Consider the following 26,756-nt stretch of genomic DNA (forward strand, 5'->3'; position numbering starts at 1 on the left):
TCAGTTTGCAGCCGTGGCTGAGATCCGCCGGTACAGAGCCTGGGTGAAGTTCCCCAGTGCTGGCAAGAAGTTCCGCAGGTAGATCTCATTGTCGGTGCTCAGCGAGCAGTTCTGGGGAAGGAGAAGCATAAATGTGAACACACAGCAGGGCTCAGCAGTTTGTAGCCAATGGAGCAGGAAAAGCAAGCGGCCCCATCGCATTTGTCCCCCTGGATTTCATGGCCATGGGGTGAGGTGCCCTGGGGAGGCTGGGGACAAACACCCAGCTACACTCCTGCAAGAATAGAAATGTGGAGATGTGGCACCTGGGGACGTGGGCACGGTGGGGATGGGCTGGGGTTGGACTTGATGATCATTCATTCCTAATCTTAATGATTCTATGATTAATTCAGCATCTTCCCCCCATGATGAACCATCCTGCAGTGTGGGAATGGCTGCAGGCCCCGGAATGAGACGCAGGGATGGCTGCAATGCCGCTGTGTGGGGTGCAGTGCTCAGGGCTGGGGATGCTGGAGCTGCTGGGGATGAAGGTGTCACCCTGCCCTGTGCTTACCGTCTGGCCATGCAGGCTCTGCAGATTGGTGATGAGGGGCTCGTAGTCCTTCTTGCAGCGGGTCACCTTGGCCAGCACTGTGGCAGCCTGGCACAGCAGTTCCTGCTCCAACAGCTGTGAACATGAACATGAGTGTCAGCACCACAGCACTGGCTTCACACCGTGCTGCCCACCCGAATGCTCGAGGCTGGCGGGAGTCCTCCCAGGAACTTCCTAACCCTCGGCTGCACTGTGCTGTGGAGGCAGCAATGGCACCCATGGGTGCTGGGCAAGAGCCCAGCCCTTTTTGTTATCGGGCAGGGAGATCTCACCCACTCTGTGGGTATCAAACTGAGCTCTGTGTTCTGTGCATAGTGATGGCAGCTGGTTATGGCTATATCAAATAAAAGCGTGTTTTCCACATATCTCTAAATTTTCTTTTACCTTCCGATCCGTGAAAGCCACCTGTGCCACTCTGGTGTCATTGCAGGGGACCTGGGGAGGTGACAGAAGCAAGAGCTGTAGTTAGCAGGCTGCACTCCCACAGTGGCACCACCCACAGCCAAGCAGCAGCTGGCGAGGAGCAGCTGTCAATTGCAGAGCCCTGCCAGCCGCTGCCCGGAGATGCAGCGTCCTCATCCCACAGTGCAGGGATGAGGCATCGATGGGCCCCAGGTGCTGCCATCGTCACCCAGCTCTGCTTATACGTCCCTGCCACCGGCTGCCTATGGCCACCCCAAGCAGCGCTCCACGTGGGCTGCGGCATTTGGCAGCTTTCTTCAGCAGCGCCCGTGTGTCAGCTGCCCTGTCCCAGCTGAGCAGCAAGGGGAAGAGCTGCACCTTCCAGATGTCACCCTATGGGGAGAGGGGATGCCAAAGGAGGGCCAAGGTTGTGCATAGGGCAGCACTGGCTGCCAACAGGTCGAAATGCTCAGTCAGTAGTGCCAGCTAACGGCCATTGGTGAGGAAAAGCCATGAGCTCTCTGGTCCTTACCTGCTCTCCTCTGTTGAGCTGCTGGATGCCTCGGGTGATGTCTGACAGCTTCAGCTTGGGCGAGGAGCTCATTGGCAGTGGTGTGGAGGCAATGAGCTCTGCCAGACAGAGGAGAGCAAGGGCAGCCTTCAGTGTGCGGTGCATCCTGGCTCTGCCACCTGGCTTGCTCTGAGGGCTTCAGTGCTTCACTGCTGGCAGGACGTGATTTTATAGCACCGACCCAGCAGCATCATCCCATCCGATACCAAATATAGGTTCTTCCTGTGCTGTTGAGTGGGCAGCAGGGCCCTGCTCCCCAAAGAAGGGATTATGTAACGGTGACAGCAAAGACTTTTTGCCCTTAACCAACTTTATGTGCTATTCCCCTACCGTGCAGATTTTAATCACCTTATTGATAGATTCAGAGATACTGAAATGGGAAGTCTAGAATTTCTGCTTGGCACTGCAGGATCCCAGCGCAGCCCTGCACCGTGTGCCATGAATGCCATGAACGTGAGCAACAGCTGTGGGGTGAAACAAAGCTGGGCAATGGGGTCACGACACAAAGCTTTCCTTCCCTTGTTCATAGAAAAGGCGAAGAGGAGCACAGGAGGATCCACTGTGGACATGTGCAGCCGGATGCATTGGTGGGCCCTCCTGCCATGGGATTTGGCACAACCCTGTGTGATTGCTTGCATGCTGGTGTATTTCCCTTCCATGTGTTTGGGAACTGGGCAGTGAAGGGCACTGCTTCTGTGGGCACTCCAACCACTGGCACAGGGACCTCACTGCCACGTGTGTCTCCAGGGGTGACCCCATGGATGAGCCCACAATTGCTGGTGGCAGTGGGCATCGTGAGGATCAGCACAGTGCCTCAGAGAAGGGGCAATGAACAGCTGCAGATGGAGAGAGGTAGGTGAATCCAGAGCCAGGAAGAATTCACAGCACTTGGCCATAAAGGCAGCAGAGCCCTGAGCTAAAGTAGTCCAGATCAGATTTGCAAGGAAAGAAAACCTCAAGATTTTTATCAAGATGTTAAATATCTGCAAAGAAACAAAAAAATTGCTCTTGCATGTAAAGGAAGAGGCAGCGGAGGGAGTTTTGTGGCGTGTGGGTGTTGGGGTTTCAGCGAGGTCTGGCTCAGCTCTGCACCACGTACCCTGTCCTGCAGGGGCAGCTCTACAATGCCCATGCCTGGGGACCAGGCTGCAGTCAAAAATTTCCCTTTTCACTAGGTTTTATTCTTAGCTTTCTTAATGCTCACTACAGTCAAGTGCTACGTGGTCCATCCCAGCACTGAGTTTCAAACTCCATCCCGTTGTAATGCCTTGCTTCTATACTGGATGTCCAGACGATGCAGAGGCAGAGAAGAGGTGGAGCATTCCATCACTGTGACAACTGCGATCACTGCTCTCCTGGCAGCTGATGGAAGGAGGACATCATTTCCAGCCATTGAATTTCCCTCAAAACAGGGAGAGTTGGGCACAACCACTGCAGGCGCTGGGGGGAGGAGATGCAGCTGGGGTGCATACAGAGCTGTGTGTCTATCTGTCCATCCACCCCAAAGCCATTTCCTGCAGGAGAAGCTCTCAGCTCTGTTAAGCAGGTGCAGGAGCCAGCATCCCAGCGGATGGGGTCGGCTGTTGGGGTCCGGGTGCCTCGGGGATGTGGCGTCATGGGGCATGGATGTCTCTGCACCCACAGACCTGCGTGGGGAGCGTGTGTCACCCACCCCAGGGCAGATAAAATCATTCCTTCAAATATTGATCTGGTAACGTGAACTCGATGATGGGAAAAGCTGACGTACCGATTGGGCTCGTGTGGGTGGAGAACGAGAGCTCGAAAGTGGAGCCCGGTTCTGAGAAGTGGGGCAGAGCTGGGGGGATTCTGGGCTGGGGGGTGTGAGGGAAGGGAGCTCAGAACCTGGTGAGGTCTGGGAGAGAAAGAGTGCTCATCCTTGGCTGGTCTAGGCATTCACTCGCAGTGGTCACACAGCGCTGAAGGAAGCTGACCTGCATCCCCAGGGTCATAAGGGTGCAAACAGAGTGGGACCAGCTGAGCTGCATCTCCTTCTCATGAGGGCTGTGCCCCAAGCACAGCAGCTGGGGAGCTGCTGCTGCTAGGGCAGCATGAATCAAAGAATCACAGAATCACAAGGTTGGAAATGACCTGCAAGATCATCCAGTCCAACCACCCTCCCATTCCTTGGTACCACAAGCTACTAAACCACATCTCGTAGCTCCTCATCCGGGCATCTCTTGAACACTGCCAGGGATGGCGACTCCACCACCTCCCTGGGCAGCCATTCCAGTGCCTGACCACCCCTTGAGAGAAAAAGTTTCTCCTAATATCCAACCTAAACCTCTTCTGGTACAACTTCTGGCTGTTTCCTCGGGTCCTACTATTTGCCTGGGAGAAGAGGCCAGACCCTTTTGCACCACAACCTCCCTTCAGGAAGTTGTACAGTGCAGTGAGGTCTCCCCTGAGCCTCCTCTTCTCCAGACTGAACAATCCCAGCTCCCTCAGCTGCTCCTCATAAGACTTGTGCTCCAGACCCCTCACCTCATGGAAATGAGCCCGGGGCCAAACATGCATTGGAAAACATCATTCTGAAATGGAAAGCATGCAAAATGCTGCTGCTGCCTCTTGTTTCTAACTCCACAAAGTTGTTCTAGGTCGATTTGGGTGGTGCTTAATCCTTGCCTTGCCCCATGAATTGGAGAGATGGGCAATGAGTACAAACTCTGGGTGGCACGGTCGGACTGTTCCATAATGGTGCCTCTGGATGGTGACAACAGAGGACAGCAGGGTGGCTGCACATTCAGCGCAACCCTGCAACCTATCCCAGGCAGAATTGGAGCACCTGCATGGCCAAGCAGGGCGGTGCTGCAGGCACGGAGCAGCACTGGTGTCAGCGGATGGGCTCAAGGACCCAGTGGAAGGAGTCAGGCACTGCCAGAAGCTAAGTCTGATTTTAGAGAGTGCATCTCCCCTGGGGGCATCCCCTGCTTGCTCCTGGCTCTGGCAGTGTGATTTCAGGTGGGCCGAGTCTACGCCCTTCTGTTCAGAGCAGCAGCCTTGTGCCATCTGCCAGTGCTGTGAGTGCCGGCCCAGGCTGGGACGCAGCATCTCTGTGTCAGTCCCACCTGCACTGAGCAATAGCTCTTCTGGAGGGACACGATGGGTTGTCATTAAGAAACAGTGCTGCAATTCATTGGGTGCAAAGGGTGATATGAGGTTTAGAAACAGCGGCCTGTCTCTTCTGTGACTTCGAGGCCTTGATTTTGGACAGCGTCGATCACCATCTTCTCATTTCCAATAACATCCAAACACTCAAAGAAATCCTCGGAGCAGCCACGACATTTTTTTGAGGCCATTTTCTCCCACGTGCTGCTCCTTAATTTTAGAAAATGGTGGAGAACTGAAATAAAACATTCTATAACGTGAAAAAAAAGCCCCGAATGTGGGTCACTGTATAATATGGAGCATCAGCACATACGGTATCTCTTCCATCAGTGGTTGAGTTTACAAACGGAGGATTTCAGGCTGTCTGCTGGGGGTGGCTGCAGCTGCCCTGCAGCTGGAAGGTGAGCTGTGCTCCAGGGGCCACAGTAGCACCGGTTTTCAGCACGATCCCAGTTACTTGGAGCAGGATGCAGCCAGAGGAAGGACAGTTTGCAACCTGCACCAGGTTTCCCAAAGGTGTAACCTTGCAATGAGCAGAGACCAGAAGTGCTGCCTCCTGGCAGGCTGCCGACGTGGTTGGTAAACAAACCGTCATACTGAAATAGATGAGATGTGATATTTGCTGTGACATTTTGCTGCTAACGAAGCTATACGGTGACATTAAATTATTAAACTTTTGAAAGCATCATCTATTTTTGTTGGGCTCGTTTGTGGTATTTATTTGTAGACAACTGCATCTTTTTTTTGTGTGTTCTAGTTTTTAGTAGTGTGAAAGGCACAAAGCATTTTGGATCCCCAAACACAGAACCAAAGGAAGTGTTGGGAGCATTGGTTTTCCACAGCCAATATAAACCCCACTCAGAACGAAGGCTGCTCAGACAGGGCTGGCTTTCAGGCCATTTTTCTCCTAATGAACGTGTCACCTTGCCATCTAAGTGCCAATAAACCAAAACTAAGCTCTGCTGGTGATGCAGGACGTGGTGCAGAGGTGGTGGTGGTGATGGGTTGATGGATGGGCGAGATGATCTTAGCAGCCTTTCCCAGCCTTAATGATTCTGTGATTCCCAGTACTTTCCTTGGGTGCTGCACCACGAAGACCTCAACCCAAGGCAGATTCTCAGTCCTAAAAACATTCACCAAAGCCATGGCAGTGGGAGCAGAACTCCCCTCCCCTTCTACCCCCCCCTCCCAAACCACTGCTTCCCAGGAAGGCTGCAAACCCACCACCCCTCCTGCAGGCTGAGCTGCCAACACTTGTCCGTATGGACCAAAGGGGCATTCGGTGCCCTCAGAGCAGGGCTGCGTGCTGGCATGGCTATGCAATTATCATCCTAGCAGCTGCAGTGTTCTCTGAGCCCATTGCTCTCCTGCCCACTGACAGTTCTCTGAAACCAGGTGAATTATTTGTCATTTTCTTCTTGGTTCCTCAGCCCAGGTCTGTCTGCGGGGCAGGAAGCGCACGCAGCAGGGATGCCCTTGACGTGGCGCCGGGGGCGGCTGACTGCTTCCCCTTGCAGATGAAAGGTGTGAAAAGCATCACTGCGTTTTTTCATTACTGGAGTACTGACACCTGATAACAGACAGGTTAGTTTCATTTCCCGCCTCGTTCTCTGATTTTTTTTTTCCAAGTCCTGACAAAATCCTTCATCTCCGAAATGCACACATGCACACTGTCTGCAGCCAAGGATCAGAGAGAGGCTGGTATAACCAAAATGCACCCAGACTGCTTCAGAGAGGATTTGCAAACTGTGTCTTTAACCTGGGGACAAAAAACAAAGCATAGAATTCACATAAGTAGGGGAATGCTTCAGAAGATAATGTAATTCTTCATGAGCTGGGATGTATGTGTCATGCAAAAATAAGCAGGTAGAACAGGAAAAATTGTGAATTCAAAGTCATTTGGTTCTGTTGATTGTATCTTTAAGAAAATTCCCCTTCAGGAAGTAATGCTAGAGTCAGTGAAGCTTCTTAGTTAAAACTGCAAACGCAATGTATGTTAGTAGCATTTTCCTCTGCCTTCTTTCTTCCCCCACCCCAAGTTTGGCGTTCATCGCCTTTTCAGGGGATCGTTGAGAGCGTAATTGATAGGAAGTCCCATTCATCTGTTTATCTTCGAGTGGTTTCTCAAGTGGCTGGGGCACCTTGGCTCTTTAAACTCGCATTTTCAGAAAATTCAAGCGAAAACAATCCTTAGTTTGAGTGCTCGGCTCCTGCTGCTACTCTTTACGGCAGCTACAGCCAAGGCCGCTCAGCTCTGGTCCCATACAGGTCTTGGGAACATCAACTACAGAGACATACAGGTAGATCCAGGGCGCTGTTTTGTGTATCAGTTTTGGTATAGATATTATCCAGATACTTCAGCAGGTGCTGCCCCTCTCGTGCTACACAAGGCTCTGCAGGACCCTCCGTGTCAGCACGACCCCCAGGGCCCCGCAGCCACGGCCGCCATCCCTGCGGCAACGCGTGGGGCGGCAGCTGCCTCTGTCCGTGGTGCTTAACGCGCCCAGCGCCGCTGCTCCTCAGCTCCGCTGCTGTTGGAAAGCGCTCCTGGTGCGTGGGGAAGCGTGGGACAAAGGAATCCCTGCCTCCTGGAGCAGGAAGAAGGCGGCGTGAAACATTCCCAGGTTCATTCCTGCATTCTCCGAAGAGAAACGTGCTGCTCAAAGTCAGTTTTGGCAGCGGTTTATAGATTCTGTCTCTGAAACTGAGTCATTCACCGTCATCTCAGGTTCAGATAACATTTGGTGCCTGCAAGAGACTAAAGAGCTCTAATTCCAGCTTCTGTTAGTACACTTACGCCCAATTCAATCTCGAATAGATGCTCCCTTATTTGGACACAGACATCACAACCCTCAGGGCCTGTGTGACTTCACAGACACCACACCTAAAAGCTCAACACTTCTGATGATCAGGCCCAGTTGGCTTTTTGGCTGCCATTCTATTTGAGTGGTAGGTTCCCTTTGGCCATCAGTTGCTGCTGTACCAAGGCAAAGAGACTCAGAAGAGCTCTGAGCAGCGCAGGTGAAGCTCAGCCTTCCTGCAGATTAACTCTCCAAGGCATTTTTGTTATCATTTTCAGAGAACTTGTCTAGATACTCCAAAAGATAAAACCATGACCAATTAATCTAGATTTTGACGTAATTCCTATAAACATCATCTTCAGCTAAATGACAGTAAATGGCAGTTCTGCCCACAATAAAGAGACTATGCTTAGAATATGCTTCTGTCATCCATTCACTCATCTAGTCAGAAGGGACTTTCCTTTATTCTTAAGGAAGGTATTATGCTTCGTGAAGATTCCGAGCAAGGGTACCTCACAGAAACAACAGCAACGTCCTTTGTGAAGGCTGTCAGTTTTCTGCAGCCCAGGCAGGCAGCTATGAACAAACTGTGGCTAGAGATGTGAATCAATCTTGAACTTCACATAAGAGAGTGATGGAGAGCAAGCTCTATGGTATTGACAAAGCTACAGCCGTTCCAAAGAATCTGCAACCAGATGTATTCCAGGACATATACAAAGACCACCAACACTTTATTTTCACTTTTAAAGCATAAAATGTATCTAAAAGGTAGCTACTTCCTATTCATTACATTCTCCCAAATAATGATGATATTCAAACCAGGTTAGAAATGCACACAGATACCAAGTTTAAACGTATAATAGTTTCAGAGGCCAGCTAAAACCTTCACAATACCACGTGATACGAAGACAGTATTTTCAGATGCCTTCCTCTGAGTTCTGTAAGCCAATCTGTAACACACATTGACTTAAGACATTAATGAACATATGAGCCAAGGGAGCTGACGCTGCACTTCATGATCTCGGAGCATTGATCAATGTTCTTCTTGATCCTGTAGAAGGTTTCCACATATTCAGAACGGCCGAGGAGTTCCACAAAATCTTCATCGTGGGTTATCACCAGGAGCTGAAAGTTCCGTTGTCGTGAGCGGCTTTTTATTATCCTACAAAGACAAGCTATTCAGTGCACATATATCACATTCTAGTTTTAGTACTTCTAGTTTTAGTACTTCTAGTTTTAAGTACTTCTTTTCACTCACGTTAAAAAAAAAACAACACATAAGAGCGACAACCCCCCCCAAATTACAGAAGAAATACTTTTCCTCTTCCAAGTAAAGAACAGGGAATCTAATGCTACTGCCCTGCCTATGTCAACAAAGACATACAATTTACTTCTGCTGACCGATAATAAAATTTGAAAAGTACCCAAGCCTCACAAGAAGAGATTACTTACTCCACGAGGGCATGTGCAAGAGATTCTATATTTTCTCGATCAAGATTGGTAGTAGGTTCATCCAGTGCCAATATGCCACAGTTGAGGCAGAATGTTTCTGCCAGAGCGAGACGGATGATAAGAGAAGCAAGTACCTGAGGAACCAAAAAATCTCAGTGCTCGTAGAGAAACCTGTGTGTAACATCCTATTTCTAACTCCACGACACACTGTGACTTAAGTTCACATAACAACACACTGACGTGAGCTAATTAGTTATTGAAGAACTACATTAAAACTTGAATTGAATTGAAAGGTCCATTCTACAGAGTACTATTGGAAAACAGGAGAGAAGTGAAATAATCAAAGTCCTGGAGATACTGGAGTTAAGGATGCTTCAGCACTGCCTCTTCTCACTGCTGAAGCTTCATCCCAACAGTGCAAGGAGGGTGGAAATCTGCATCACTCAGCTTGAACTACTGACCTCACACTCCTTACTAAAACTGAAGATGGTACTATTTAACACCTCACATATTAGTTTGGTTATCAGACCTCATTGTGTTTTTATTAGCTCCCATGAATTAGTGAAAATCATAGAATGCTTGATGGAAACAGGGCTAGCAAAAATACTTTCCAAACATCACAACTGCTGTCATCACTGCTCACGATCAAAGAAAGATTCTCAGAATATCAGCTAAGACACCATGAACAAGTTTCACTCTCATTTACATAACATTTTAGCATAACTGCTTAAGGAGAAGATGCATTTTTTGCCTACTGTGATGTTCTGTAAGAAGTTTTGGATTCCCTCTGACATTAGTACAGAGTTTTCAAAACAAATACACTTCTACACGCAGGTGAGAACTCGACAGCATTTTTCACATTCGAGAAACAACGCCGTCACATCCCTTCACAGAACACCTTTTCAAGATGTTACTGCTGTACGCATCATAAAATGCTGTGCACTGTTTTGCTGCATTCCCTGGTTTCATTTTCTGTGGCCATTAACACCATCTGGACAGGGAAACGTAAGAGAGGAGACATCTCAAGGCGTGGCTGCCAAATAACTCACAGACACTCGTTACCTTTTGCCCAGCACTGCACCTTCCTCGCATGTCCAGTGCCGTATCCCCCTTTATCATCACCACTCTGTAATTGTAACTCCTTCTTTTATCAGATGCTGAAACGTTCTCATCTGCATCAGAACGGATTTCTATATATTCAATATCTGAAAATGGAGACAGTTTTTCCATTGTTAAAAATCTTTAAAAATGCCATATCATTAGATGGCTAAATTATATTAAATTGAGAGACACGGCACACAGAAGCTATACAAATCTACTCGTAACTCCCACCAACAGATAATACTTTCAAATGACTTCTGTTTTTAAACTGGAGAAATAAAGGTGAGAATTTGACAGCAGTTTCCCTGGCTCAAAGAAACCTCAACTCGGGAAGACACGGAAAAAGGAAAATTACCTCCATTTCTCACAGAGCCAACTACAAAACGTGTAATAAAAGGGACACAACAGTGGTAACCAACAGACACAGCCTTCTGAAGGGAACCAACCATTTCCACCTCCCGGATTTTCAATAGTTTGAAGAAACAGTTTTCAGTATGCAGTGCTGAGTATAAAGCAGATCCACAGGGACAACACTACAAATACACACCTTGTCCTCTGTAGGTACTTCGCCAAAGGTCGCGGATTATCTTGTTGATTTCTTGCATCTTCATGCTATGAAACGTCATTATTGCTCTAAAGAGGAACAAAAAGCCACAAATTTTGATACAAGCCACTGCGAACTACTATGGGCTACAGCAGAAGGGAAAAGCTGCCTTTCCATTCTCTAAATACTTTCACTAAGAGTATACTAACAACTCATTCACCTTGAGTGCAGACATGTACAATTAATTAGCTAAATGGGTGTCATGACTAGAGCTACCTTTCTCTCCAGCAGCGAGAGTGGCACAGGATATCATTTAAAATGTTTTATTTCCCCAACCAGAATTATCAACAAGTCTTCTGTCCAGAAACAGCTGAATCCTCAGGAAAGCATTCAAAAAAGGACACGATGCTACTTTCCTAAAGCAGACTTTTAAACGCAGTGTTTTTAATGAAACAAAAAGAAAAGAAAAAAAAAAAAGAAAAAAAAAAGCTTGCTTGCTTGATGCAAACAGTTTCTTTCCAAAAAAAAAACCAGGTCTGCATTCAAAAGTAATTCTGAAATTGACTTCTTACGCGTACTTTTCCCACTTCCCCTCTTACAGGAATCACTTCTACCTGTTCTGAGGAATACTGAAGTCTCGACTCTAAGAGGATTAGTTAAGTCTGAAGAAAGAAAAAGCATGCTCTACTATTTACTTGATTAAATCCAAGAATGCATTCTTCACCAGCAACTATCAAAAGCCTCTAAACATTAAATCAATAAAGATCAATCGATAGCATAAGAGAACACACAAATGTCATGTTTTCCCAGCTACATGTACAGCTTTCAGTCTCTGGCCATTAGAGTTAACATTTGTCTCACTGATTTTTCAGACGATTACCAATAAGTGATGCTTATCTATTTTTCTTGAAATTACAAGTCTGCCTTCCTGTTTTGCCTTAAATAGAAACAATAGATGGCCTGATACCACACAAAAAGAGTCTGAATTCTAAAAGGGAAATTCTTGGATTGCATTTCCATTTAAGCTGAAAGGAAGGAATGATAAAAGAACAGCTTACACCTTCACAGAATCAATTCTGGATGGGTTTACATTCAAATACTAAATGCATGCATGTTATCATTAAGGCTGATTAAAGCAGAGCTCCTCTATACCCCACTGTTCAACAGCCTTTGAGACCCATCTTTCTGAACTACAATCTCCATGACTGCATTTAGCTTATCCTCCAACTTGGAACTCTGTGTGCCAAGGCTTTATTCTGTATGCCCAGAAGATGCTCTACCTTGTATCTCAAACTGCTGCTTGGAACTTTCACAATCATTTCCTCTGCCCCTTCTCTACACCATGCAAGACTTAAGAAACCTTTATCAACCCTTCTCAGTCACTTCTTTTCAACATGGAAACTTTTTTTTTGTTGTTCAGGGCGCTGTATATTTTACTTTCTATTTGTTTACAGTGTTAGAGATGCTATTTTTGGTCAGTCAGTCCAAAAGCATGAAACAAGCTTCCAGGGGAAGCAGGAACAATCACAAAGTTCACTACACTTTCCATCCAATGCAAGTTGCACTTCTTTTCATCTCTGCTTTCTCTGATATAAGTACAAAACCACCCACACTGGAAAAGGGTAAAAAACAAAACCAAGCCTCACCTCTGTGTTGCAATATTCTTTAATGCAAACACAACTGTTTACCTGTAAAGAAGATCATGGGGAACAAGAAATATACATGGCAGACCGTATGCATGGTATGGTATGACCAGAATCAGCAGTGCTGGGACACACACTTACAAAAGCTTCCTAAAAATGCCTTCAAGTGGGAAGAACAACTAGAAAGCAATAGGGACAGAGGAACAGCCTGAAGGTTCCTGGCTCTTCCATCAGTTTTCATTTAAAAATGAAGGTGAATGTGTTTATGGTCTAGAAATCTTCCAATCACCAGAGGCAGCAGAGCAAAAGGTAATTTCATGCCAGGATTCCAGCACAGAAGGCACAAATGTGTCATGTGTTGGGTTCATTTCCCCAATGCCTCTCTCAACGTGAATTGCTGTAATGCAAATATGACTCCTGAGATGTACAAGCAGTACTCAAAAAGGGTCCTACAGAGAACTGAGAATAAAACTGTAATGATCACTGAACTTACCTAAATCTACACTAAACTCCAGTCAACATCACCAATGCACTTTTGAACTTTATATACTCTACAGAGTTCCCAGATTCTACCAAACCTATGCAGTCTGTAGCACATTTTCATTCATTCACTTTGCTTTCAGGAATCAGCTTTCTTCAGAAAGCAGAAAAAGGAAGGTTACAGCAATTGGTTATTTAGGATAAATGCAAAAACAATGGAAGTAACACATCAGTGTACAGCTTGCTATCTTCACACAGCAGGGTGGCTGAAACCAGATGATCACTATGGTCCTTTTCAACCCAGGTCATTCCACGATTCTATGATTAAATATATTCATTTATTAACAGAAATAATTAAACACCTCAAAGAGTTGCAACAATTTACTATTTCTAAAAGTTCTCTTGGGAAGATTGATATTGCAAGCTGCTTTTGCATCAAGGCTATCAGTGGTAACGAAAACTACACAAAACACAAGAACTAACCTCCCACAACAATACTTACTTATCGAGGGCCTTGTAATAAATGTCCAAATCTTTGTTCACCAGCTCCGTTGTTCTCATAACAATCATCATCTCCCTGTGCTTTTCCTCTGCATCCTTGAACTGTGACTCTCGAAGCTCCTTTTTGAACCGAACAATCTCTTCCTCAAATCCACGCTGCCGGCCCAGTGCAACGTGATGGTTTCTTTTCAGAGCTTCTATTTTCTCCTCCAAATGTTTCTGCTCACTGCCAAACCACAACTGATCAATAACTCTTTTGCATGTAGTGTCTCAATATTTTGAACAAGGTTCTAAGCTGTAGCACCTTTTAGACAGCAGCTCATTCTTTTGTACACATAAAGTTCGTAAGTCAAAATTACAGTATTAACGTTGCTGGAACTAAGATGTAGTTAAAATATGTTTTTAGCAAACTTAAATACATTTCAGTCACTATTCTGAATGGGAAATTATCACACTCAAAGGCCAAAGTGCTACAGTTGACTTAATTGCAGGAATTCCATGAGGATACTGAGGAAAAAAAAATTCAAGGAACAGTTGGGTGCCCTACCAGTTGGGTAAGCTAAACAAATAGTTTGCACGTAAAGAGCTGAATGGGGATAATTCCTTCTCAAAAACGTTTATCATCTCAATATTAAGCTGCTATTAAACTACAGAAATAAACACAGACTTTCCTGCTGACACCTGTCTAAGACTGCAAGTAAACTATCCTCATCCAGAGACATGCTGCCTTTTGAACGTGGACTAACAAGTGGAAATTGTTAGAAGCAATGGCTTAGATTGGAACAGGTTATGTGCGTAATTAGTAGATAGAAGAACTCTGTAATTTCACCAAGTCATCTTTGTTGTCATGGGGATCATACGCAAGCATGAGTCTGAAGGAGGAAGCAGTCCACGTGAACGGGGAGAAAGGTACAACTAAGAACACAGGAAACACTGAGACACAGTGAACACTGCATTCAGATATTTAATGAATTCTTACACAAAACGTGCTGCTCTGTTCTGAAGATGCTTACTTTTTCAGCTGTGGGACTTTCATTTCTCCCATCTCCTTGACCAGTTGTTTTATATCGTCTTCAACTTTTTTTAGCTCTTCATTCCGCTGCCTCAAAGTAAGATTATCCTCCAGCCATCTCTCCTGGATCTGTTCCCACAGAAAGCAAGAAGTTCTATCAAGTTTCAGTGTATCAATTCTCAGTTACAAAGTATGAGGGCTGCACAGCTCAACAACGCTGAGCACAGAACAACTGACAACACTGAAAACCATCACAGTACGAACTCATTTTGCACTAGAAGCAGGGCATGTGGAAATCAGCATATTTCAATCTGAAAAGATACTTGAAATAGTTATCAGATAAACCTAAGAGTGATCCTGTGTGTGAATATTAATCAATGATACAAGTGAGAAAATCGTGTGGCCCCCAAACTCAATTGTAGAGGTAAGATGTGAGATGGAGCGGGGAATGCACCGCTCCTGTACAGAACGTGAGCAGAGCTGGAAATACACACAGCAAGAATTCAAGGCATGTGACCAAATCCAAAGTGACAAACTACCCCTGGTACCTGCAGAGAGAAACACCTTGCAGCAGCCTTCTTTGAGAAGGCAGGTTATTTCCCACTGAAAGCTGCTTTGGAAAACGCTGGCTATTATCACAGTGGATTTAACTCTCTTGGAAATGCCACAAAATGGAGACATTTTTGTGCGTATATAAATCACAAGACTTCTTGTTTTTTTCTTTAAGCCCAATGCCCCACACAGCAGCCACTCTGACCAACAGATCATTAAATACCTCATGTGCACCAGCAGACTGAAATCACTTCAACTACACAAAGGATACTCTCAAACAGTGCACCTACTTTTTGAGTGTCAATATCCTGCCGAATAACTTCCATCTCTTTACTAATCTTTTCCTTCTGTTTCTCACAGGCAGCTAACTGAGCGTTTACTTCATCGAGTTCACACTCCTTTTGCTAAAGAAATAAAAAAAGAGGTGTATTATTTACGTACACAAATGCTTTTAAAAGCAGATTTTTATTGATTGTTTTTAGGTTACCTTCTTATATTCTTCCTTTCCTTGTTGAATATAGCTTTCAATTTCTTTCATGTACTTATTTATATCTTTAACTTTCTCTTTTATGCCGTTCATCTGCAGGGAAAACGCTTGAAATGAGTTGCAGGCTCACAGAAGTGACTTATCACTTACATCACAGATAAATGGCCAACACTATTTGCAAGACATAATGCCTTATTGTAATTCCCTTTCATTTACCAACAAAATACTCTGACTTTTGAAACCCAGATGCTCCTTCATGCTGCTTTCCAAAATAAATGGTAAATACTCATTTGTGCTTAGACAAGAGGAATACCTGCCCTGAGAAAGACAGGTTTGCCTCTTACCAAGGGCAGCTTGCAGCCATTCTTGCTGCTCCTCCCAGATCTACTCATCAGTGACCTGTGGCACTAAAAGCCCTCAATATTGCCAAAGGTCCCCAGAAGCCTTTCAGTAGACCACCAAAGATTACATTACAATTGGTGATGCTCTTTTTCTTCCCCTAAAGTTCCACAAAACAAAAGCATTAGCAACAGCCACTGCTGTTTCCTAAAAGCCAACTTGTTATCAAGGCTTCCACCCATGCCCCAAAACCAGCATGTAATCCTATCACCCAACCAGTCAAACGCAAACAAACCTTCTCTTGTATTTCTCTATTACTTGCAGTCCTTTTATTAATCAGATCCTCCTTGTCTTGCTGCAGTTTTTCTAAAGTTGCATCCAGAGGAAATACCTGCTCCTTTGCTTCCTGAAAAGCAGTTAAGAAAGCCCTTTTTATTTTCACATTCTGTCAACGACCAACAACGACCCAACAAGGGTTTCTCATTATGTCCTACCTTGATCTCTCTGCATAAGGACTGAAATTCAGTGCTTAATTCCACTGCTTGTTCCTCCAGTTGCTGACGACGCTGCAAGCTGCTGGAAATCTGCAGTTTCTCTGCTCTGAGTTCATTCACTGTACTCTTCAGCTCCTGAATTTGATTTTGCTGGTCTTGTTTCATTTTCTGATTTAACTCAATTTTGCTAGTAACTGCAGATAAAACCACACACACAGTGAAACGTCGATACATTATTAATGACATTTTATGTCTTCCTTATATAAGAAAGTTGTTATGCCTCCCCCAGCAACAACCAACAAACAAGAACTATTAGAATATGGTTATTTCCAAACAGAAAATAAGTAAACTAAAATTTATACTTTAACGACAGCAAGTCAGAATATGTTTGTAATATAAAAACGAAATACCAGACTTGTATGACCCACCTGTATCCCACAAGTGTTTTTTCTCTTGTTTCTCTTGGCTTACTTGCAGAACAGTTCTATTTAAATCGACCCCTAGCAGCTTAGCCTCCTGCTGAGCAATTTTTCTTTCAACATCCCTAATATCAGTCTGAAAGTAAGATGAAAGTGCTGCTATTACTATATTAATGTTTAACAACAGGCTTTTCTTTCTTTTCTTTAATCTTTGGCACGCAGAAACAACCTGGGAGCTTGAGGCATGTATGACTTAAAGCACCTTCAAGTGCATCTCCTCTGCTGGAGCAACATCACCTCATTAGCACAGGGTTATGCTAGCCCACAGGCTGCTGGAAGCTGGCATCCCTACTGGTGAGAGGAAATTAGTCAGTATGGGCAGACTTCTGAGGTACCCAGGCTACCCCAAAGGAGTTACACGTACAACCTGTCTCTGCAACAAGAGAACTGCTTGACTTGTTTCATATCATCTCTGCCAACACACCAGATGGACTGACATGATGGGTCAACAGTTGGACAATGTGTTGATGGTTGGACTAGAAGATCAGAATGGTCTTTTCCAACCCTGATGCTGCTATGCTCTATGATTAGTATCAAGATCAGCTATGTTATGCTGTCTTATAAACTATTTTTACGTGTTTGAAAAGTATTAACTCCTCAAATTCTTTGTAGTATTGTTGAATAACTACTTAAATACTTGGCAGCAAACAAATGTCACTTTACATATGGACAGAAATTACAAACACGTACCTGGTACCTTTCCATGAGAGTTATGTCCTGTAAACATGCATTAGCACCTTCCTTTTCAGACAGAACTGTCTGCAAAAGTGTTTCCTGTTCTTCTATCTCACCCTTCAGGCGTGCAAAATCCCTGTTCACAGTCTGCAGCCTGTTCCTCAAGTCTGGTATGTCCCTTTCTTGGAGTTCCACTACAGTTTGCCTTAAATAAAACAAAAATCCAGCAGTGTAAGCTTAAGACCACAAAATCTATTGAATGAATTTAGCCCAAATAGTATCCCCTAAGGCAGGTGAGATTTAAAAACAAAACCAACCAAACAAATCAATCTCTTCTGGTTTTTGATATCAGTACAGCAAGTGCTACAAAAGGGCCTACGATCCACTGCACAGGAGTGCCCTCTTGTGAAGGAAAGGTCTACTCACTAACATAAGTTCTTCAATCTTTCCAAAATAATGGTCTGCAAATATCTCAAAGTCAGAGCCTCTGATCCACTGGCAAGGAACCTACCTGTACTCTAAATTCCTCTACTTTTACTCTAAAACTGGATCTTAGGATAAGGAAAAAACCTCAAGGCTCCCACAGAATCAAGATTTTATTAAATAGTGGTGTTCCCATTAAATGGTTCACTTCCCATTCTATGAATGCCATTTCCATTTCAGCGTTTTTGAGAAACCTATTTAAGGCGTTGTGGTGTGAAAACTGTAGAAATAACAGCAACCAACCTGTCCATTTTAAACTGTAATGACAAAAAACAAGGACAACTGCTCCTGCATGGTGTAAACGACTGGTCGAAACGGAAGTAAACAACCACTTCTGTCTCACTCTCATGAGAAGCATCAAAGGATCAGAAATACCAAAATTATAAGGTAGTTTAATACTGCAGTCCAAATGAGCAGAGAAGAATTGCTGGGAAAAATATTTCTCTCTTGAATGAATTACCTAACCCTAAAAATAAGCATCCCAGATGTCAAAGTAATTTCTAATAATCCAAAAACAAGAACTCCAAAGAAAATGGCTTGCAACACCACCACTTGCTAAGTACTTTACCTAATTGGTTTAAGACCCATCATCTCATCACGTTTTTTCTCTCTTTTTTTAAGCTCAGACTCTGTTGACTTCAGTTTGTCCGGGGCGAGACGCAGCTTTGACTGCAGGTCACTGATCACATCTTGCAGCTCAGCCTCCGTTTGAAAAACTCTTTGGCAAACTGGACAACACGACTGGTTCTCCTCTGTCAGCTGTGTAATGAACTGTGAATAAACTGCAGTGGCTCCAGCAAGCACAGCTGGTTTAAAAAGAAACAGATGATGTTGGATATATAGCACATAATAGGTCAAAATTAGGTACATATTTACTACAAATGAAATAAAATTATAACTGGGATCACTGAGATAGGAAACTAAAATGGCCCTATGCAACCTGGTCTGAATTCAGGGCTGTCCCTGCTTTCAGCACTGTGCCTGAGGCTCTCTCCAACACAAATTATTCTATTTTATTAAACCTCAGCCATCTCTCAATAATTACCAGTGAAAGTAAGTGCTCCCATGATTTCTTCTGGAACTGCTTTCTCTCAGAGAGCAGCAGGCCCTGTGGATCTAACCCACTATGCCATGCTGCCATCTAATGCCACACTGCCATCTAATGCCACACTGCCATCTAATGCCACACTGCCAGCCCTGTACTTCTCTTCACACCTGGCAGGGTCAAGAGCTCAAACATTTCCTTAGTTTTGTGAAGGCTTATATTTAAAATGAGCAGAAATGCAGAGCTTCAGGCAAATTTACCTCGTTGCTTTGAACTTCTTTCAATCTCATCTTGCAGTTTGTTCAGGTTACTGTCAAAATCTTGGCTTCCACAAACATCAAAAAGCTTTGCTTCATAGCTGGACAACTGTTCTTCTTTCTTTCTTAGTTCAGCACTGATGTAATTTTTCTGTTGCTCTGCTGATGCCAGTTGTTTGCTAAAACATCAATGCACAAACTCTCACATTACAGAAACACATCCTTATGTTTGTGTTCCATACTTCTGAATTATGGGCTGTTCTTAGACAACAAATTCTGCCTCTTTGGCTCCGTGGAAATTTAACTACCACTGCACAGTGTGTTGATGTCTCCTAATTCTTTTATATAGTTGAGTGAAATCAGGAAGTTATCGACCATTCTGCAACTCGTAAGAAAGCCAGAAGGCCACCATTTTATTCCCCAAAGCACATTCATTCAGATAGAATGGCATAAATAATTAAAGGTGTATTAGAATACTGTGTCATCTACTTTTAGTGCTGCCTTTGACACACTTCTAATGTCATGTCTTGCTTTTATTAACCAACACAAACCACACTGGCTACACATTATATACACTTTGCAGACTGCTTTCTTTCATTTGGAGGACATCTCTATAAACAATCATGAGTTAAAGTAACAAGCACGTTAATTATGCTAAACTTCCCAACACTTAAATTCACAATTGCATAAATACTTCTGGAGACACAATCAATTAAACCAATACCTACTTCAGCAGGGCATGTCTATTCCTTGTCTCGTTAATCTCAGTGCTTTTGCCATGAAGCCAGTCTTCAAGTTGTTTTTTGTTTGGAAAATATCCCAGCAGTAGTGTCAGCTCTTCGGAATGCCTCGATTTTACTTTTCTAATCTGCTCCTCTTTGTCTGCCTTGAGAAATAAGGCATTTTAAATTAATGTTTTCATACGTTCAAGTTTATGCCACTCAAGTATTCATAGAGGAAATGGTTTCCATGAAGTCACACAGAAGTTTTACACACAACGTCATGATAAAAAGACACAGATATCCTGGAGGAACTGCGTTAAGATCATGCCACTTCCCTTTCTTTGAAACAATAGAAAAATTACTTTGTCTTTCTTCAGCATCTCCATTTGGGTAATAGTTGTGGTATGCAGATTCAGCTGCTCCATCTCCTGGTCCAACCGCCGAAGAACTTTGTCCAGGTTGATTTTCTCATTCTGCAGAGTTTGCACTTCCTGTTCCAGAGTTTCTACATTGCTGTTCCTCTCAGCTTTCTCCAGCTCATGCTCCTAAATAAAAAAAAACATAAAAGCCAGAAGAATAATATAATCACAGCAGACAATAAGATTCTAACTAAAAGGAAGCAGAGGAAAGTTCTTTAAGTTGAAGGAGGGGAGATTTAGGTTGGATGTCAGGGGAAGTTCTTTACAGAGAGTGGTGAGGTGTGGAACAGCTGCCCAGAGAGGCTGTGATGCCCCGTCCATCCCTGGAGGTGCTCAAGGCCAGGTTGGATGGGGCCCTGGGCAGCCTGGTTTAGCATTAAACGTGGAGGTTGGTGGCCCTGCATGTGGCAGGGGGTTGGGGATTCATGATCCTTGAGGTCCCTTCCACCCCTGGCCATTCTGTGGTTCTGTGATTCTTTAAAACTGCCCAGCAGCATTTGCTGTTCAGGATCAATACGAGATTTGCGAAGGACACACGCAAAATGATAAAGGCTGTGATGCTTTCATAGGAAATGTACAGCAACGTTCTGAAATGTAGTAAATCACAACATTTCACAAAATGCAATGCTTATAACCAACTAGCCTCTTTCATAAGGAAGTTATCTGGAAAAAACCCATCTAACAGCACTTATTTTTCTGGGTCAGTAATTTAAGACCATGAAAATCTTCTGGTATCTACAGAATCCAATGATACCACAGCCACGGTTATCACAATACTGACAACTCCATGAGCTGAAGCAATATATTCTAAGCATGCACTTCCACTCCAGACTTGTACAAACGTTTCAATCACATTCACTCACCGTCTTTATGATCTCCTGATCCAACTCCACTATTCTGTCTGAAGAGCCCTCCAACTGACGCAGCTCATACTTTACATTCTTCAGTTCAGCCTGCCTCTTACTTTGAATGTCTGATTTCAGGTCAATGGTTCTCTCTAATCCAGTCTTCCTATCTCTGATTTCATCGATCTGTTTTTGTTTCATTGCTTCTTTCTGTGTGAACTCCCTCTGAAAGCCAGCAGCAATACGTTCGTTATTTTCTCCATATGAAAAACACAGCTTTCAAACTGCTCCTTCACACTGGTTTGCAAATAGCCACAGTTAAAATGCAAGGCGTGGAAATAGTCTGATATTGAAGCACTTTAACAGGAATGTTTTTACATAAGAAAATGTGAACTCATAATGGTAATATTTTATGACATTGAAACTCCACATTGAAGATAACTTCAAAACAAAGTTGCTTGTTTTCTTACCAACTGCCTATTCTAATTCTTTCTTGCTTGCTTGACATGGCTGCTGAGAAGGAAAACCAACCTGCAAAGCTGCCTGCTCATTAGCTTTGGCAATTCAGATCACTCAAAACTAATTTTTGTGGAAAGGTTCAAACACCTCATAATAAAAAATACAAGAGCAAAAAAAGGCTCCAGTTCCCCCTTCCCCCCAGCACTCCTTCTGCCAGAACCACAAAGACACACCTGGACTAACTAATAACACAATATGGAACGATAACACAACCCAAAATGACAAAATCCTTACCATTAACTGATTTGCAGCTTCTGTATCACTCTTCTCCCTCTCTTTCAACAACTCATGAAAAACAGCAATCTGCCTGTCATTAAAAGGTGCTTGCTCAAAGCCATCTAATTCCAGCTGTGCTGACAAGGACTGAATTAAGGAATCCCTCACTCTGATGTGCTCCTGGTGACGATCTGCTTGCAGCTGTAGACGACCTTCATGAGGAAAGAAAACTCACCATGAGTAAAGTCCTCTGACTGCCCCCACAGTAAGAACATCACAGGTTCAGCTTCCACATGCTTCTTGGTTGGAATAGATGCATACAGTCATAACTGGCTAGTAGTCATTTTCCTAACTCATAGCATGTACAAGCTCAGACAGCAAAAACAAACGTGTTGAAAGTCACCAAACTGGCAGTGTTTTACACCACCAGAAATCATCTGAGTACTTCTAGAAACGATGGTCCATCTGAGGACAAACACACTGCATGCTGCAATTGTACCTCAGAACAAGCGCACGCTAAAAATCCCAGAGGAAGGATGCTGAGGTGTGGTTACCTGTGAGATTCCCACATCACACTGACCCAGCACCAACACACATTTCTGGGGTTTTGTCCTTTCCAAATACCTGCAATTCTTATCAAATCTATTTCAGATCTTAATGGCATGAAGAATAAATGCAAGTTTATAGACCAATGTACCTCGTTCAATAAGCAGCTCTGACTTCTCATTGTTAAACCTCTGGCATTCTTTAGAGGCTCTATCTAATTCTCGCTTGCAGTCTGATAACCTCTTCTCCTTTTCCTTCACTGTTCTCTGGTGGTTCCTGTATCTGTCCCTGAGCTGTTCATCTGTTCCTTGAAAAACCTGTTCTCCACACAGAAAACAAAGTCAGCTTTTAAACACGAGTTTATAAACAACACTGTGATGTTCAAAAAACAACAAAGGTTTTAGGATAACAGAACCCAAGAATTATCAAGTGAGCCACTTGGGCAACGGAAGTGTTCTTAACCAGCATCTGCTGCATAGCTCATTTGGTAGCAAAAAGCAGGCTGATTTTTCTGCAGAAAGCATGGCAGCATGGAATTGAAGGGCAACCTTTTCCATTTTCTGTTGCAGATCTTGATTATCCTTTTCCATCTGCCTCCTCCTGCTCTCCAGGGCTTTCACATCGTTGTCCAGTGACATCACTTTCATGAGATTCTTCTCAACTGCTGCCAGAGAACTCTGCAAAGGAAAGAAGGGTGCAAGTAAGAAATCTCATTGGTTTATGATGCTCTATGCAATACAGGACCCTAAAGTGTAAAACTTTCACTGTTATGAAATACTTTGAAACAAAAAAAACCCACAATTTTCATTCAGTTTTAGTTACGGTTCACAACAGTTTTATGGGCAACAGCTAAATATTAAACAGAGATGTTTTAAATTAAGACACAAAAAAACCACCCCAGTGCTGCTACAACAGTTTCACAGACTGCTCTCATGCCTCCAACATCTGCATACAGATTAGAGCAGCATCTGAGCTTTGCTGCTTAATTCTGCTGCAGAATACATGGTTAGTTAGCAACATAAATGTGTATGGTTTTAATCAGGACATCCCTCTGGCTTTGACATTTTGCCGTGTTCTTTTTTACTTATGAGTTGTTTTATACTAAAATCTTAATGCAAGTAACACACAAACTACCTTTAAAGGGTCGAGCTGACTCTCAATAGACTTTATATTCTCCTTAGAAGCAGACAGCTGAGCTTCTGTCTTGGTAAGATTGTCCTGGATTTCCTGGGCTTTTTCTTTATTCTGTTTCAGGTATTTCAGTTCTGTCTGACACTCCTTTACTTTCATGCCTTGTTTCAGCCGTACTTGACGGAGGGTTTCCAGCGCTTTAATATACCTTAAAAAAAGAAAATAAAAAGACATCACACAACTGTCAGAACCTGTTGGCAACACAGCCATCACTACTGACGGATGGAACGACGCCTCAGGACAGAGGAAAACCTTGTTGCTGAGAAGATCTCATCAAACTTTTGTTTCAGGGCCTTCCCTTCGCTTAATGGCCAGTTGGATTCTTCTTGGTGGCAGAAAATGACGTTGTTCAGCACGGACTTGGAAACGCCGAGGGCACTGATCATCTCCCGATCGATTTCTGCACACTTGGAACTGAGGCTGACCTTCTCGCCATGCCTACATAGCACAGAAAGAAAAGCCACAGAGTTATCAGCATCTCTTTTTCAGTTGTTTTTTTTTTTTAAATTAAGAACAACAACAACACTACAAGCATTTTCCATTGTACTGGTTACAAAGCTTGCTAAGAGTAACAATTTTTAAAGTACGTAATTAGCATTTACACCACTGGCACTTCACAGTGAACCTTTCTAGTCGAGCAGTACACATCAAAAAGCTCTGCAGAACCACCAGAGGGAGCAAAACCAAGTTTGAATAAAGGCAAGTGAACACACTTCTTAAACAGTGAAGACTGGAGTTCAACATGGGCTGAGCATGCCCTGAAACTGAAAGCAGTGCTAAGGGAAGTACAGATTGCATCTTCCATGCAATGCTACTTTCAATCTACATTATTAGTAATACGACTCTCAAATAAACACAAGTCAATAGATGTCAGCAGTTCTTAAAACAATGGCTTCCCAATGTGAGATTTTGAATCAACTGATAGATCAAGTGCTAGAACTCCAAACCTTTCATCTAAGAGCACAGGCAGCAACTTTGTGAAGTTTTCTCATTTTATACATAAAAACGTGCAGCTCTCAAACCGAATTTGACACTGAAGTCAGTAAAAAACTTACTTTGTTCTGGTAATGACCCCTTCAAGTGTTTTGAATTCTGTTTTCTTGCTTTTCTGGGTACAAACCATGGATCGTTGGACAGCTACGAGCTCGCCATTCACATCTCGAAACTGCAATCGAATCTGAGCTCTCACATCTGTTTCGTTGGCAACCTTCAGTAGAAACAACAAGAGTGAGTAAGGAAAACTCTTCTCAACCTCCAAACGAGTACCAGCCCTGCCAGCTTCTAGAAACCCCTACTTCTGTTCTTGAAATAATATGGTCAGCTCACATCTACCAAATCCTTGAGTATCCCTATTTTCACCACAAGCCTGAGTGCAGCTGGGGTTCTTACTGAGGACTACACACACACTAAATCTACTAGATCTAATCACTGGGGCTTTTACCTTTGGGTCATGAACAAACGAATTTCCTTTGGTACCAGGAGGAAAATCTCCAGTGGAGATGTATTTAAGGCACTCGATGATGGTCTGAGAGAACAGAAAGAAGCACGTAATTAGAACAATTTAGAATAAAAAAGATGGGCAACATCAAAACACAGCGACAGCCCAAATACTCACAAATAAAAGTCAGACAGGAGGGGGGGGGAGAAATAAGACACAACATTTCACTTCTCAGCATCATGAGAAGATGTTTTTCAGAAGCAGTTTTTGCAGGCACGGTGGGGACGGGGCAATGGTTGGGGCAGATGATCTCAGCGATCTTTCCCAACCTTAACGATTAATCATGCTAATTGGCACCACCGGTTTCCTAAGAAAAGCACCACGTGGGACTCAGGACTCACGCTGAACCCAGGGCTGGCAGCAGAGCTCTCACCGTTTTCCCTGCGCCGTTGGGTCCCACCAGAATAGTCAGGGGATTAAAGAAGGTGATAATCTGTTTATCTTTGTCCTCCACACCGAAACTCCTCACTCCCAGGATGCTCATTTTCTCAATCTTCGCCATTTCGGTAGAGCTTCCCCCCTTCCAAAACCAGAAACGCAAACGTCACAAACCACAAACACAAACGAAGCCTCGGGAAAACGCAGGCATGACCCTAAAAGAGGGCAACACGAGCAAGAAAGCACGGGGTAGAGCTGGATTAACGGTCCCAGGGCTCTTCCCCGACCCCAGCATCCTTCAATGCTCGGCGTGCGCCTCCCTGCAGCTCGGGGCGCGCACGGCTAAAGGCGCTGGAGGTCTGGGAGCTCCTCAGCACTCAGCCCGGCCTCGGACGCAGCAGGGATTTAACAGCGGCAGCAAAAGGCAGAGCCCCGCGAGCGCTCGGGAGAGGAGCAGGTCTCATCACAGCCCCCTCCTTTACATATGTTGTTGTTTATTATGCTTTCCTGCCGCCTCGTTCCTCACAACGTCCCGCCCCGCCACGTCTTTGCGCAGTCTGATCGCACAGCCGCTCGATCCGGGGCATTTCCTGCAGAAAGCCCGCGGGGCAGCGCCGGGCAATGGGGGCTTCCCCACCGTGCGGCGGGGGTGGGAGTTTTCCAGGGAGAGGAGACGGCCGCTCGGCACCACCGGGCCGGGAAACGGCACTGGGGCCAAACGCCCCCCCACCCACCCCCGGCCCGCTCCCACAACGCGGTCACCTCCGATCCCCGCCGTGCCGCAAACGCCCCGCGCCGCCCCGGCAGCCACCGCGGCCGCCCTCGCTCCGCCCCGGCGGTCCGCCCTGCCCGTGCTCCACAGCGCCCCCTGGCGGCCACGCGCGGGGCAGCCGCGCAAAGAGCGCGCTGTTTTCCACGCTGCTCCGCGCTGCTCTTCGCTGCTCTTGCCGCGGCTCCCCCCCACCCCCGTGCCTCCCTTCGCTCCCCTCAACCCTTTGACTCTTCCCCTTTGCTCCTCACCACTCGCACAGCCGCCCTCCTCTTCCTTTTGTCCCCTCTGCACTCTCCAAAGTCCCGAGGGCCGCCCAGTGGCACCCAGCTGTTTTATCCCCCGGTGAAAAAGACATTTAACGCTTCTGAAAGAACTGAAAGCAGTTCTAAAATAATCACTTATTAGGCTTTTTACGGTGTTCCCAGCCTTCAGTCATGGCCCGGCGCATCCCAGCAGAGTTGCACAAAATGGCAACAGAGTTCCAATGCCAACCCCGTGCTGAACTCATCTCCAGCATCACTCTGGGCTGAATCACTCATTGCTGTAATTAACAGAGCCAAAGGATGGTGTCTGTGCCTGCAGCGGTCCAGCTCAGTGCTTCAAGCTCAGGCCAG

The 26,756-nt window shown here is 44.8% G+C and overlaps 2 protein-coding genes across 3 annotated transcripts; both read right to left on the reverse strand.

Moving 5' to 3' along the window:
• Positions 1–1,670, reverse strand: LOC122185739 (interleukin-4-like). The gene is made up of 4 exons (XM_042881793.1): positions 1,527–1,670; positions 977–1,027; positions 554–667; positions 1–111 (listed from the first exon to the last, which is right to left on the reverse strand). The coding sequence occupies exons 1-4, from the start codon at positions 1,668–1,670 to the stop codon at positions 1–3; spliced, it is 420 nt and encodes a 139-aa protein (XP_042737727.1).
• A 6,518-nt stretch (positions 1,671–8,188) lies between these two features.
• On the reverse strand, positions 8,189–26,151 carry RAD50 (RAD50 double strand break repair protein). Of its 2 annotated transcripts, XM_042881742.1 has the most exons (26): positions 26,133–26,151; positions 25,366–25,512; positions 24,936–25,019; positions 24,550–24,701; positions 23,747–23,932; positions 23,438–23,642; positions 22,852–22,980; positions 22,455–22,620; positions 21,776–21,969; positions 21,041–21,247; positions 20,121–20,303; positions 19,765–19,922; positions 19,040–19,215; positions 18,303–18,540; positions 17,267–17,456; positions 16,526–16,652; positions 16,098–16,291; positions 15,899–16,009; positions 15,265–15,357; positions 15,068–15,181; positions 14,227–14,354; positions 13,215–13,439; positions 10,593–10,678; positions 10,007–10,149; positions 8,945–9,078; positions 8,189–8,654 (listed from the first exon to the last, which is right to left on the reverse strand). In XM_042881742.1, the coding sequence occupies exons 2-26, from the start codon at positions 25,492–25,494 to the stop codon at positions 8,468–8,470; spliced, it is 3,939 nt and encodes a 1,312-aa protein (XP_042737676.1). In that variant the 5' UTR covers positions 25,495–25,512; positions 26,133–26,151; the 3' UTR covers positions 8,189–8,467. The 2 variants fall into 2 exon arrangements, with proteins under 2 accessions (XP_042737676.1, XP_042737677.1); XM_042881743.1 differs by lacking the exon at positions 26,133–26,151 and having other exon boundaries at positions 25,366–25,608.
• Positions 26,152–26,756: the final 605 nt, after the last annotated feature.

This window comes from Lagopus leucura, unplaced genomic scaffold (assembly GCF_019238085.1).
Source record: "Lagopus leucura isolate 7727_CA_CO unplaced genomic scaffold, USGS_WTPT01 Super-Scaffold_100030, whole genome shotgun sequence".
NCBI classification, from domain to species: domain Eukaryota; kingdom Metazoa; phylum Chordata; class Aves; order Galliformes; family Phasianidae; genus Lagopus; species Lagopus leucura.

Bases quoted from the DNA above. Each gene is read 5' to 3' on its own strand.
- LOC122185739 (XM_042881793.1), bottom strand. From the start codon at position 1,670: ATGCACCGCACACTGAAGGCTGCCCTTGCTCTCCTCTGTCTGGCAGAG. The intron at 1,028-1,526 runs GTAAGGACCAGA...TCACCTCCCCAG, and splicing joins AGCTCAACAGAGGAGAGCAG to GTCCCCTGCAATGACACCAG. The intron at 668-976 runs GTAAAAGAAAAT...TCATGTTCACAG, and splicing joins TGGCTTTCACGGATCGGAAG to CTGTTGGAGCAGGAACTGCT.
- RAD50 (XM_042881742.1), bottom strand. From the start codon at position 25,494: ATGGCGAAGATTGAGAAAATGAGCATCCTGGGAGTGAGGAGTTTCGGT. The intron at 16,292-16,525 runs GTGGGTCATACA...TTTTATCTGCAG, and splicing joins AAAACACTTGTGGGATACAG to TTACTAGCAAAATTGAGTTA. The intron at 15,182-15,264 runs GTAACCTAAAAA...TTATTTCTTTAG, and splicing joins GAAAGGAAGAATATAAGAAG to CAAAAGGAGTGTGAACTCGA.